The 13,085-nt window shown below is 40.7% G+C and overlaps 1 protein-coding gene across 5 annotated transcripts in view; it reads left to right on the forward strand.

Annotated features, from left to right (window-relative positions):
* Positions 1–13,085, forward strand: part of CARMIL1 (capping protein regulator and myosin 1 linker 1) — a 194,127-nt gene that overhangs the window by 173,026 nt on the left and 8,016 nt on the right. For all 5 annotated transcript variants that reach the window (XM_054057344.1, XM_054057346.1, XM_054057347.1 and 2 more), the window contains 4 exons: positions 1,156–1,262; positions 2,984–3,416; positions 8,613–8,691; positions 11,507–11,740. In XM_054057344.1, coding sequence (XP_053913319.1) covers positions 1,156–1,262; positions 2,984–3,416; positions 8,613–8,691; positions 11,507–11,740 — 853 coding nt within the window. The remainder of the gene's footprint in view (positions 1–1,155; positions 1,263–2,983; positions 3,417–8,612; positions 8,692–11,506; positions 11,741–13,085) is intronic.

Below are 13,085 nucleotides of genomic sequence, written 5' to 3' on the forward strand. Positions count from 1 at the left end.
ATCAGATTCTGCCATTGGAAAGTAAAAAGTTTCACGAACGTATCAAAACATTAGTTCATATATGTAATCAGTTGTCTTGGCTTAAGGAGTCTGAGCTTTTAAGAGTATCTGTTTTTTTAGAGTCACAGAAAAGCATGTGTATTCCAGCTGAAAAGCATAACTGGGCTTACTCTGAATTATTATGGCAACTAGGAGATGCCTTGCTTTAAATTGCTTCAAATTATGAGCCCTGATATTTTGTGGGAGACTGATTCTTGGGCCTTAGTACTATCAAGAATGCAACTAGGTTGGGTCTTGTGTGGAGTCGTCTGCAATCACTTAAAAGGTTTCCATACAGCATTTAAATTGAAAGAAGTCTCTTTACTGGTAATTGAACTTATCCACATCAAAGCCACACACAGGAGCTAGACCTTGTGAGAAATCCTCCCAGGAGAGGGTGTGTTTCATCTTCGGGAAGGTGCAGAGTCAACAGCTGATCTTCACAGGGGCATTGCGGTGGGGAAGTATTACTAAGTCAGTGTAGTTCAGATGCCTCCAGTCACCCACATTCAAAATATGGACATTGGAACCAAAAAAAAAACAAAGAAAAGGAGCAGGTTTTCCATTTTCAGACACTCAATGAAAATCTCTGTTCAGTTCCTAAAGTGAAACACCTGATTCTGTATTTAGAGTCTCAGCCTTTGGAAGTGCTGGACTGAATGAATTATAAAAGGCTCTCTCTTAGCCTGATGGAGCTCTGTTTCTAAATCTTTAAATCCAAAATCCAGATCATATGTTTTTCTCTGAACAGGGAGACAACTAGCAGTTGAAAACACTCTCTCTTCAGGTCACCACCTAATCAGGATTTAATTTTTCTTTAAGTGCTTTTTTTCCTTTCTAACTGAACTAATGCTTCATTCTCAGGAGCCCAAGAGATTTGATTCATGGGTTTATGCACTGCAGCATCCAATTTGTCACTAGTGTTTGGGGTTACTTTATGTTTGAATGTAATGTATAAACTAGCCTGCCTAAAGGGGGAATTGCAATGTTGATTCCATTGTCTGCACTGAGGTTAGGTTGGCACATGCAATTTTTGTGTTTTAACTCTTAATCATTGTCATTGAAATAAATATGTTTGGATTATTTTATACCAGAGAGAGTTTTTTCTTCTGTCAGGTGTCTGCTGGAGTGGCTCCGGATGGGGATCAGAATGGCCTCATGGGGAGAGTGGATGAAGGTGTGGATGAGTTTTTCACTAAGAAAGTGACAAAAATGGATTCGAAGTAAGTTTTTTGGGTTTGTTTTTTTTTAATTACATATAAAAAAACCCAAACATTCTGTTAGCTGGGCAACTAGAACTTTCAAGTTCTACTTGACTCCTGTCCCAAATATCCAAGGTTGCTGTTGTCAAAGTTAGAAAATACCTTAGTAGTCCAGACATTGTGAATTCAATTACCCTCACTTAAAAATGACTACTTCAAATTGCTTTAATATACCATGTGGAGGAGACTTTTGACTAGTGTGTATTTTTGTAATTCACTTGACTTCATTTTAATCTTTAATGCAGCTTCTTAGAGCTGAAGCAGAGCTGTGTGTTGGTTGAGGCTCTCACCTCCAGTGCAAGTAGCACACACAGGTCTCTCCATCTAGTGATGACTGCTGTTGGGCACAGCGTTTTGGTAGATGATTGTAGATTTATGTTGTTTTAGAAATGTGTTAAACTCCTGTTTGACCAATTTGTGGTATTCCAGATTTAGGCAATATATTCGTTTGAAAGATATGTCTCCTTCAGCTTTGTATTAGGGTTGTTTGGCTTATACCATTGCTTTGTAGCTGGTTATATATTTACAGAACCATGCACCTAGATGTTCTTGCATTCACGCATGTTTCTGCATATACACACAGAAACACATGCACAAATGCTTACATAAATAAATGAGAAAGTTAGTGTGATTTCCAGACAACTTGGAATGACCCCTTCTGTGCTTAATGGTGGAGGAAATAGTTGGGGAAAATGGTGTTGATTGGTAGGTAGCTGTGGCAGGAAAAGCAAATGTTTTAGTCACTGTGAGTTATCAATATCTACAGTGACAAGTGAAGCCGTGTGTGATATACTATGTGTACTGGTAAAATTATGGTAGCTTTGAAAAATCAATTAGCCAGGTTAAGTTCAGGGTACTCACAGACTACTGCACCCTCCTGTGCTTCCTCCGGGTGCCTGCCAACTGCTCATTTCAGATGTCTTCATGAAGCTGCAATATCTCTGTGTGACCGTTCCTGACTAAGCCCATGGCTAAGGATCTTTGCTCCATTTGCACCACCAATTTTGACTCTTTCTCCAGTTGGGGTGCAGATGTGTTATGTGCCCAGCTTTCTTTTCAAGTGTTAATACTCTGCCTGTTAAGGTCCCTTTTAGAAAATCTTACTGATGGGTGTGTTGTTTTGGGGATGGGTTTGGGTTTGGTTTTTTGAGCATGAGCATCTGCACTACACAGGTGACCTCTCAGTATTCCTTATTGAGAGAAAGTGTCTGGGCCAATCAGTTCCTATTTCAAGCAGGGCCCTTAAGGGACAAGATGCCCTAAAAGCTGTGTGAATCATGTTCCTAGGTCAGTTGTTCTCCTTTTACCGATGGGCAGATACAAACTGGAGGCAGTGGAATAACACAAAGTGGAATTTTGTATGTACACAGACAGCTTGGACAGAACTCCACTGAAGCAACACCTCACTGGTGTTGGAGACAGCTGAGTGCCTGATGCAAATGAAATGGCTGCCCTCTCTTCATTATACTATGCACAAGGTCAGCACAGGAATTCTCAAGACAGTGTGATCAATGTTAATTGGCCAGTTCTTAATTTAGAGACAGCAGCTAATGGCTGGGCCTAGGGCAATGTATGGATTGTACAAAGGATTGGCTTTGCCCAGGAGAAGTCATTAGGTATTATTTAAAAGAGAGGGAGGAGAGGAGTGGAGAAGAGTTTAAAATGTCTGTGTCTTTCATTAGGAGGCCATCAACGAAAAGTTCAGACAGCAGTGAGCCCACTGAAGCAGGTGATGAGAAGAAGAAAAGGGACTCACGGAAGAGTGGCTTCCTTAACTTAATCAAATCAAGAGGCTCCAAATCTGAACGTCCTCAGACTGTGTTGGTGGCAGAGGAGCCCTCCTCGCCCAAGGTTGCTGCAAAAAGCTCAACTGTGGACACAAGCAAGAAGGAGGTAAAGCCTGCAGAGCAGAATGGTGGTACAGAGCGATCCGAGGAATTAAAGACGCCAGACTCTCTGGAGGAGGCACAGGCGGATGATGCTGCAAAAGCCGAGAGAGGCGACAGCAAAGGAAGCCCACAAGGAGGCCGGAGGTATGGCGTGCAGGTGATGGGCAGTGGACTTCTCGCAGAAATGAAGGCCAAGCAGGAGAAGAGAGCAGCCTCTGCTCAGAAGGTGAAGGCAATTTGATTTCTCTTGAATTGTTGAAAAAGTGAGCAAGAGCTAGGTGTCTTCAGGGGAGATGGGTTGAGTCTACAAGGATTGGTGGCTGGGGTTTGACACATCAGTCCTGCTTTCCACCAGCTATGGATTTATGGTGTTCCTGCAAAAGGGTTGCTCTGTGCTGTGGTGGTTACACATGAATACCCTTGCCAAGGACTGTGCTGCACATGTGGGGCAGGAGATGCACCCTTAAGCCTGCACTTTGTCTCCTCTTGTGCAGGAGGTAATACTAGTTCTTGCGCTTGATGTCAGGCCATCACAAGCACAAAAGAAGGCACATAATAGTTTGCATGTGTTACAGAGTCATTTAGGGGCGACTAGTAAGCACAGCTTGGATGTTTCCAGTCTATATGATGTGTGGTTTGTTCACATGTACTGGAAGCATTCTTTACAAAAGGTGAAGCTAGGACAGACTTCCTACTGTGTGCCCCCTGCACACAAAGTACCTTAGGTGTTTGGCAGAGTTAACTACAGTGGTAGCTATCTGTACTCTTCTCTTTTGGAAGGTGATGTAGAAAGGTGGAGAGATGTACTGTATTTTAAATTCCATATTCTATGCAGAAAGGTAGATCTGGCTTCCAGACACTGTTTACAGCTATTTAGCTTGTACTTTTACTGTTGCACTCCTTTATTTCGTTTTATACCATACCTAATTATTTTTATGCCTTTGATTTCTGTATTTCAAATGCTAACACTCAAAAAATAAGCATATATTAAAAAGAATTAATCTATTCCCAATTATCTGTCTGGATTCCCTTTGCTCTCTCTAATTTTCTCCTCTGTGAAGTGCTTATGCTGGGCAGGAACCCTGCTTCACTCGCAAATGTGCAGAGTGGAATATCCTTGTGTTGCTCCAAAGCATTTTGTGCTGACCTATTTTGCCTGATGCCCATTTCCCATTGAACTTCCCCATTATCATTCCCTGCTTCCTCCCAGCTGCCGTTGGCATGTTCTAAAATTACCAAAGGATCAGCCCTTTTTCACTCATCTCTCCCTCTTCATTGATTGTGCAGGGCATTCAGAGGTCCTCCATTCCCCATCATTATCCCCTGTAATTTGGAAGGTGTTACCTTACAAGAAATCTCATCTGCAAGCTTTGCTGTGTTTTCCTTCATTTAACACATTGCAGAATTGTCTTGCTGTGACCGAGTAAAGCACCAAAAAGTTCTCTTTTTACCTTTCTTCATAGCCTTATGATGCTTGCCATGATGTCTGAACAGTTCCTGCAGACACTAGAGTCTTGTAATAAGCAGATTCAAATTAACACAGTAGTCTATGGTTCATTAAAGGGATCTGCTGCTTAAAGATGATTTTTTCTAAAAAACAACCAATTCCCACCTTTCTCATTGGTGCTAAGTAGTGCCCATGAATAGTCTCATTTATTTCTAAAGCACCCAAGTTTTCAAGTAAAATGCTGTATGATTTTAAATAAGTGTATGCTCTGCCTGTAACTTACAAAATATCGAGCTATTCCAGATTATATATGTTTTTTCCAAGTGCATAAATTGTGTGTGCTTGGTACTCTTCAGATTCTTATCGTTTATCATCTAAAGTTAGATCTGGAATGATGTGACTGAGGTAGAACATTAACATGTGTAATTTTTTTATTTTTAAGTGTTGAGAGTACAAGTCCTCTTTGATTGATGAGCTTTCGTAGCATTGATTTAAAACTTGAATTTCATCTATCAAAAAGAGAGGTTGTTGCCTTTTTGCAGTATTCTTTTTTGCACCCATCACTTTTTACCAGTTGGAAAGGTTACCCCTCTTTCAGGTTTAAATTTCAAGAAAATAATGATATTGATGATATTTTTTTGTTAGATTTGGTAAAATATTATATTTATGGAATGCAAAAGTAGGTCTTCTTTTTTATTATTTATTTGAAGAGTAAAAAGAGAACTGATTTGAAGTAGGAATCTGTACACAGCAGGGCACTCGAGTTATCCATTCTTAATGTTGCCCAGACCAAACAAAATTGAACTGCTGTTCAAAAAAATGTTTCACATACTCCATCCTAGATCATAATATTGAATAATTCAGGTTGGTGCTTTTATTCATGATATTCATGAAGGTGAAAATCATACAGCATCCTGATGATTGGGCTACAGAAGACACCATCCCACCGCTGTTAGGATGGGTATGACATCAGCTTCCCTAGTATCTTCAAATGTATCAGAATTCCAGTATGATAGAAATACAGATGGCTGCTTACATTCTGAGCTGTTTTACATGAAAACAACGCCAGAAGGAATTTACTATTTCATTTATACCTTACTGCACTCTTGTTACAGATATAAGTGATGAGCATGTGCACAGTAAATGGAAAGATGGTAAATGTTTTTTGTTTTCTTTTGCTTAGCGTACAGCATGCGAATTGGCATTAGTGGTGGACACCAGTATTTGCAGATTAGTGTTGCAACTAGGTGTACATAAAAAGATCCTTTAGCTCCATCTAGTGTCTGCAAACTGATTTTTTTAAATATTAATACCTCGAGCAAGGCCTATAAGGAGACCAAGATGATCTGTAACCTGTTTATTCACTCTCAATAGCACTCAGCTCTGCAGTATTTCCCAACCTTGCATGAATTCCTATCAAAAGCAGAGCCTGGTCATTCTTTATCTACATGATAAATTCACTTACATTTGTCTGACATCACTGACAGCTTCTCAAAATAAATTTTTGCAGCAAGTGTTAAGTGTTTTCTGGAGATCATAAGCAGTTTGTGAAGTACTTAGAGTAAGTAGCCAAACATTCTAACATACTAATTGCACTTTTAACTACTACATTAGTAGATGCCACCACTGGCTTTTGCACTTGTGTTTGTACATGGTCTTATTTCCCTGGTAGTCCCATAACTATGGAGGGAAGAAGGAATTAAAGCAAAACTAGTTTTCATGTTATCGTACAGCTTTCTTAAAAGTAATTTACTGAACTAAGTGTTATGTATATATCTTTGCTATTTACATAGGGAAATGAGTATTTCAGTGACAGCTTGTGAGAATTCATATTCTGTGAAGAAATTGTTGGTAAATACAGATCTCAAAGGCTTTTTTTCCAAAGTACGGAAGAAAAGTGTGGTAAGTGGAGAGTGGTATTCCTTTCAAAAATGTGTAGCCAAGACAGTCTTACAAAGGAACACATGACTTTAGGAGATGGAGAGGTGAGAATGTAGCCAAAATATCAATGAGAGTCAAGAAATGGGAATAAAAACTGAGTTTTCACCCAGTGGTACAAAGCATAAAATTCATGCTGGCTTTGGGGGTGAACTTTGTTTTGTCCTTTTGAGTGCTGTAGCTTATCATTTTGACCCTACAAGTCACTACATTTCTAGAGTGCTTCTGGCCAGAAGACTCCATTGTTTGGCTTACACGTGCTTTTTAGCATACAGATGACTTTTACTGGAAACCTGTAGAAATACAGTCCCTTAGAGTGGAGAGTGCTGTCTCCATTGGGGTTTTTTTACAAGTACAAGAAGTTTAATTACAATTATAATAGCATCCTCCTTAATGTGATGTGCCATTTTAAGTGCACAGCTGTACTTAGTGGAAAGGTCAGGAGGTGGCATTGCCCTGCCAGGTCTTTTACAGGAATGGCAGGCACTCAGCATCTCCATCCTTTTCTTTGTTGCATGAAAGAGAGGCTTTGTTTTAAGAGCCATGAGATTACACGAACAAAATGGAGATATTGGTAAATTTGTAAGGCCAACCAAGTTTTCTGTGTTGCTCTCAAAAATCTGCTTCTCCTGTAATTTCGGTGGTGACTCGCCACCACAGGGGAAAGACACATGGTCAGTGTGGATGTTTAGAGATCATTTCTTTATATTTGTATTTAAAATATCACTCTAAATCTGTCAATTTTTCAATAATTAATGTGTGCTTCTGCTACTCGGAACAATTCTATTCCTTCTTACATTTCCTGTTGTCTAATTTTTACCTAGGAGCTATACCTAGGAGTCTTTTAGATTGTATGCTTCAAAGGGCAGTGATCGTGTTGCACATACGCTGAGTGGCATATAGCGGAGGTTTCTGAACATTGTGGAACAGTCAGAGCCCAGCACAAGTCATGCAGAGTTGGTGTTGAAGTAGTAGTAGCAGTGTCCTGAACACATCAACATGACTTATGTGTGGGTATATAACCAAATGCAGTGGTCATCAGCAGAAGTCATTTGCTTTAAGTCATTTGCTGCACTGACTTTCTTGAAATAATAAATCATGATCAAGATTGAAGCTGCCTGCAAAAGTCTATCCTCACTTTTTTAGTTTCTCGCCTTTTTGCCTAGCTTTATCTTTGTAAGGCTTGCTGTCTTAGTATATCCTGCACTTATCTGTAGACACTTATTGTATCCTCTCATTTATTCCTCTGCTTAAGCTTTCGTAGCAGGTGAGACAGTAGAAGGAGGCCGGTTCTTTTGCAAACTCATAACTGCATATCTAAACTTTTCCTGGTGAATACACAGGTTTCAAACTCACGTAGGCTAGAACTATGATGTATTAGTCTTTGCACATTTTCTTTTGAGGCCAGGTTGTTAGGAAAGCTATTCTTGGGAACAGAAGACTTGGTAAAATATCAGCACATAAACAAGAGGCTCCCATTCATTAGAGGTGCTGAGCATCCCACAGCCCTTGTGATGAGTAGTTTTAAGCACCTTTCAGTAAGTAAGGTCTACTTGTTTTGCAGAAATCCTGTAAATATATGGGCACTGGTGCTTCTGTAGTTCTAAGTTTATCTAAAATAGAACACGATTCTTGGATGTGGAAGAACATACAATCCATCCAGCAGTCTTATATTCAAGATCTAGAGCTTCAGAAAAAGACTTTGTATTTTAAACCTAAACCAGGGGGTTTAAAATAGGGGGAAAAGCCTGTTTCAGCTAGCACCTTTGGTTGTACATTAGCAGATGCTTAGAAGGCAGGATGTCGTTGCAGCTTTGCTAGACATGTGGCAGTATTTCTTACCAAATCGGTGTTGTTTTGTTGCTTAGATCTCTGAGACCTGAAAGAGAAACCGGGAGAGAGAATCTACCGTTTATTACTATCACTGCTTTCTCTGCCTTTTGGCTTCCAAAATAGAGCTCTTTTTCCTAACAGAACCACTGATTCGTTTTAGTTACAGATATATTATTAATATTAGAGCTTTTCTCACTCTTTCAGAAACTTGGGAATGACACAACTCCCAGAGAGTCTTTTGACACGGCAATGAGCTCAGAACGACTGGATGGAAGTGGTACAGGTACGTTTTGTTTTCCCAGGGTAAACCTTTTCTAGAAAGTACGAAAAGCCTAACCTCAAAATCTCATTTTCTTTCCAGATTGTGTGCCTAGAGTTGCTCAAGCAAAATATGAGCTTATGCTAATTTGAAAGGGTTAGAATTAAAGCACACTTTTTGTACTGTGTTTAAAAGCACTTTTCATGATCTCGGCTGTAGAGCTGAGTTGACAGCTCAGCTTTTACCCTTGCGCTCCATGTTGCAGAAGGGGGAGAGTGCTTAGTGCATGTGTCTGGGGTGCCTTCAAAAGAGTGCTGACTTCTAATAGGATCAGCAAAGCTGAAGCTGAACCCAGGAGCCAGCAAAAATGTCTGCGCATGAAGAGGTGAAACTCCTCGGTACACCTGATCACCTAAACATGACCAGTTTGCAAGGTTTATAGCAGTCGGTGGGCGTACCAGCTTGAGTAGACCTGGCGTTCAGATGTGAGAATAGACATCTCACAGGCCATGGCAGCTGGCTCTTCCCAGAATTTAGCTGGCTTAACTGAAGCCAAGGCTCTCTGCAAAGCTGTCAAGGACCATGGAAACTGCATGCATGCACAAAGTGACTCCCCATCATCTACAAAGTGGAATCCAGCTTTGCAGTGCTTACAGAACCGATTCACACTACAGATAGTTCTGCTGAGCACTTAGCTGAGTTTACCCTTGTCAAGCTGTAGTCGTTAGCCCTGCTAAAATTCAGCTATCTGATTACAAGCGGAAATTCTGGTCTGTGTGCGTACATGCAAACTTTTTGGGACTGGCTAGTGAAATGTTCAAAAGAGAGGCTGCTCTGGTGGTTTGTGTGCACTACATTCACTGGACCAAAGGAGTGGACTGGACTAAGAAATCCAAGTCTAATTTCTCAAGTGTTTTGCTAGGTATCCTGCAAGCGCGGCATGTAGGGTTACCACAACATAGGGAAAGAAGGGAGAAAAAGCAGGTTGAAATCGAAATCTAAATGTGGTCATCTTGGTTGAGCACTTCAGAAATGGATTTTGAGGTTTTATACCTTTCTAAAGCTAGTTTTAAAAGATAGCTTATTCAAAGCATGCTGAACTCTATATAATCAGCACTTCTAAAGCCTGCTTATCTTTTGAGGAGGAACTTGTGAGCTACATGTGTCTCCTGATATCGTTAAAACTGAACTTAGAGGAGCAAGAATAGTCTGTGCTTGGGGTGTTAGTGTAGCTGGGAATGTCTTACTCCAATTTTTCTCTGGTCCTTTTCTCTGTATATGACATATTTTACCTCCACCTCACTGCGTTGTGCATCCCCCTTCCTTTTGGCCTCCAGCTGTCAGTTCTTTCTTTACCACTTTTGCTTGAGAGCTCCCAGAGGCTGCTCTTTGCTGCTGTGAATACAGTTTGTCTTTGTTTTGGATTAATTTATTTTAACTTACTGGCTTCTATTATTATTAGCAGGCCTGAGGTTAAAAAGGCAAGAAAGAGAGTTAATGGAAAATTGATGCTGAAGGAATTTTTTTATTCCTTGCTTCATGTCTGGATATTGCCTACTTTTTTGTATGCACGCACGCACAGGTGGAGAACGTGTCATGCTGTTTCGCTTGCAGCATGAAGGTGTATTGCATGCTTGCAGACACAAACTTTGCCTGTCATGTACTCACACAGATATATATGCACTGCACAACTCTCTGTGGTTTGCTACAGTTTAACTCCAGCTGGGCTGCATAAGCTGGAAAAACATATTGGAGGTTGGATTGCAACAAACTGTATCTACGCTCCCCTGCCTCCCACTGCCTTTAAAATGCCTGTGCTCAGCACTTTTGTAACAAGTATTATTTCTGAATGGTTATAGCAGGTAGGTAGGTCAAGTCTGTGAGCACAGAAGGCTTTGCCAACTACCGAGGCCATCAGTCTGCATTTCAGCCAATCTGAAAATAAGGATGTCACAGTTGTTGAAAGTCCCAAGCTAGCATACAAGTTCCAAGAGTATTATTATCTCTGCTTCATGAAAGCCTTTGACCTTCTCAGAGCTGCAAAGAAGGGAAGTAGGGTAGACGTTTTACTTGTTTGCAACCTAGCGTCTAGCAGGCTTTCTATGAGCCTCCACAGCTAGATAGGACCATTTTATAGCTTGTAAGTCACTATAGCTTTATCTGTAAATATCTTGGTCTTTGTTTGGGATATATAATATGCTGATAAACTTGCTAAGGTCTGGAAACCATAATCCATATACAGTGTTATTAGATAAATCAGAATATTATATAAAGAATACTTTGATCTCAGCTAATTTTCCAAATTTCTTCTAGAGCTTGCTAAAAGCAACAAATAACAAGATACAGCCTGCTGATCACAGATTTGAGATTTGCTTTCTAGGCCAGGATTTCTCTGTTGATCTTGGATAGCCAACCTTTTGTCTACAGAGCCGCAAAACAGCCAAAGGCTGCCTTTTCCACTGATCCATCACTGGTTTCTCAGCAGGTATGCTGTACCATCTGGTCCTAGAAATATGATGGGAGTATAAGGTCCAGCCAGTCATAACCTCAAATATGTTAAAAAGTGGTAAATGCCATCGCCTCTGAGGCAATTGAATTATGAAGCTTAGCACATGCAAGAACTGATGGGTTTAGATGCTTTTCTTGCAGCGATTTTGAATGAAATATTAGGGATCCTCTTACACACTCACACTGCAATGCAGCAGTGAGCTGTGAGCTAACGATGGTGTTTTCCACAGGAGCGTACCTATGCATGGAACCTTCTGTGCTGCAGGAGACATGTCTGTTTATTTTAGTGCAGGAGACATGTCTATTTATTTTACATGTCTATTTATTTTAGTGCCTAAACTCCAGCAGACCCTTCCAGAGAGTCGGTTTGCTTCAAATAAAGGTGACTCCATCTCGGCACCATCAGAAAAAAATTTGAAAGCTGAACCAAAGGCAGAAGCTGGTGCAAAGGCAAGAAGCTCTTCCAATACACCAACCAGCCCAAAACCCCCGCTGCAGTCAACAAAACCCAGCCTGGCAGGACGACCCACGGTGCCACAGAAACCACGATCTGCCTCTCGTACTGGTGAGGAGCTCTTCTAGGCATTCATTATCCCCAGACTGGTACTTTTGAGTGGTGGTTTTGTGGGCAATGGAGGAGACAACTGTGGCCACATCCTGAATGGAAGTTAAATGAAGAGGGTCGGGTTCTTCAGTCACTTGCTCTTGACTTACATCCTTCTTTTCCACCTCCCTCTGCCCTAATGCAAATAGACTTATTAAAATGGTTTAATCTGTGATCTGCAATAGTAAAGCCTGAGGAGAAGCAGCAGCAGAGCTATTTTGAGTTACCCTGCTTTCACGGAAGAAGAGGGCATAGAAAGCTACTTCAGCTCCAAAGCCCTTTTGTAGTAGCACTGACAAAAATAACTGTGTTTCCTCTAAACACCTGGCTCTAAATATGAAAGTGCTTGGGTTTTTTTGTGGCAAGCTACTCAGCCCCTCAAGGAGATTCCTGTTATTCTTAATAGCTTGCACAAACTGATTGCCTCTCACTCTCTTTTTCCTTATTTTTCCTTTCTTTTTTCCTTACTGCTTTTCAATTTGTGCTTTTATAACCCTGCAAGACTGACAGTTGAATGACTATTAACTTCTGATCTATCCTAACCTCCTGCCCAGATATTATCTCAACATTTCCAATACTTGGAAGTATTTCATCAGATCTCCCATAAATTTGTCTGTCTGCTACTCAGTAGTCTAGTGTCGCAACCCCCTCTTCCCAAAGTACAGCTGCTGCAGTTGAGAGGAATTAAATGCTAGTTGCTGACTCTCCCAGTAGCTACAGCAAATACAGCTTATTCATTGCTAATGAGTGAAATATGTGAGCTTAGCCATCTGTAAGAGCTCGCATGCCTCTGGGCTTTTCCCATACTCATTGTTGACCTTAGAAAGATGTCATTTCTGCTGAGGGTGAGGGGGTGGAGGGACATCACAGCCTCTTTGCTGCCCTTGATGTGTACCTGAACATTACTTAATCTACTTACTGGCTAGAATGTTTTTCAAGTACAGAATCACCTTCAGGTTTTAGATGGCTTTAATTTTATTTTATTGGTCATTTCAGAAATAGTCTTAAAATGAGAGGTGCCGGGTGAGATGCTCACGAAGGTGAATACAATAGAGAAAGCAGTGCTTATTTGATGATGCTTAATCTGTAAAAAGGCAGTGTGTAATCTCAAAACCTTAGGTATCGTAAAAACCTGTGCTATATTTTTCTGCCAGCTCCTATTGCCTGCAGAGAGACCATACTGTGGATTTAACACAGAGTGATTAATATTTACTCATAATATGCCAGCTCCTTAGGTAGCAGCAAAAGCAGCACCACCCCTTTGGCAATCTAACTTCTATCCCAGTACTTGTAGCAACCTGCTGGC

The sequence above is a fragment of the Cuculus canorus genome, chromosome 2 (assembly GCF_017976375.1).
Source record: "Cuculus canorus isolate bCucCan1 chromosome 2, bCucCan1.pri, whole genome shotgun sequence".
NCBI classification, from domain to species: Eukaryota; Metazoa; Chordata; class Aves; order Cuculiformes; family Cuculidae; genus Cuculus; species Cuculus canorus.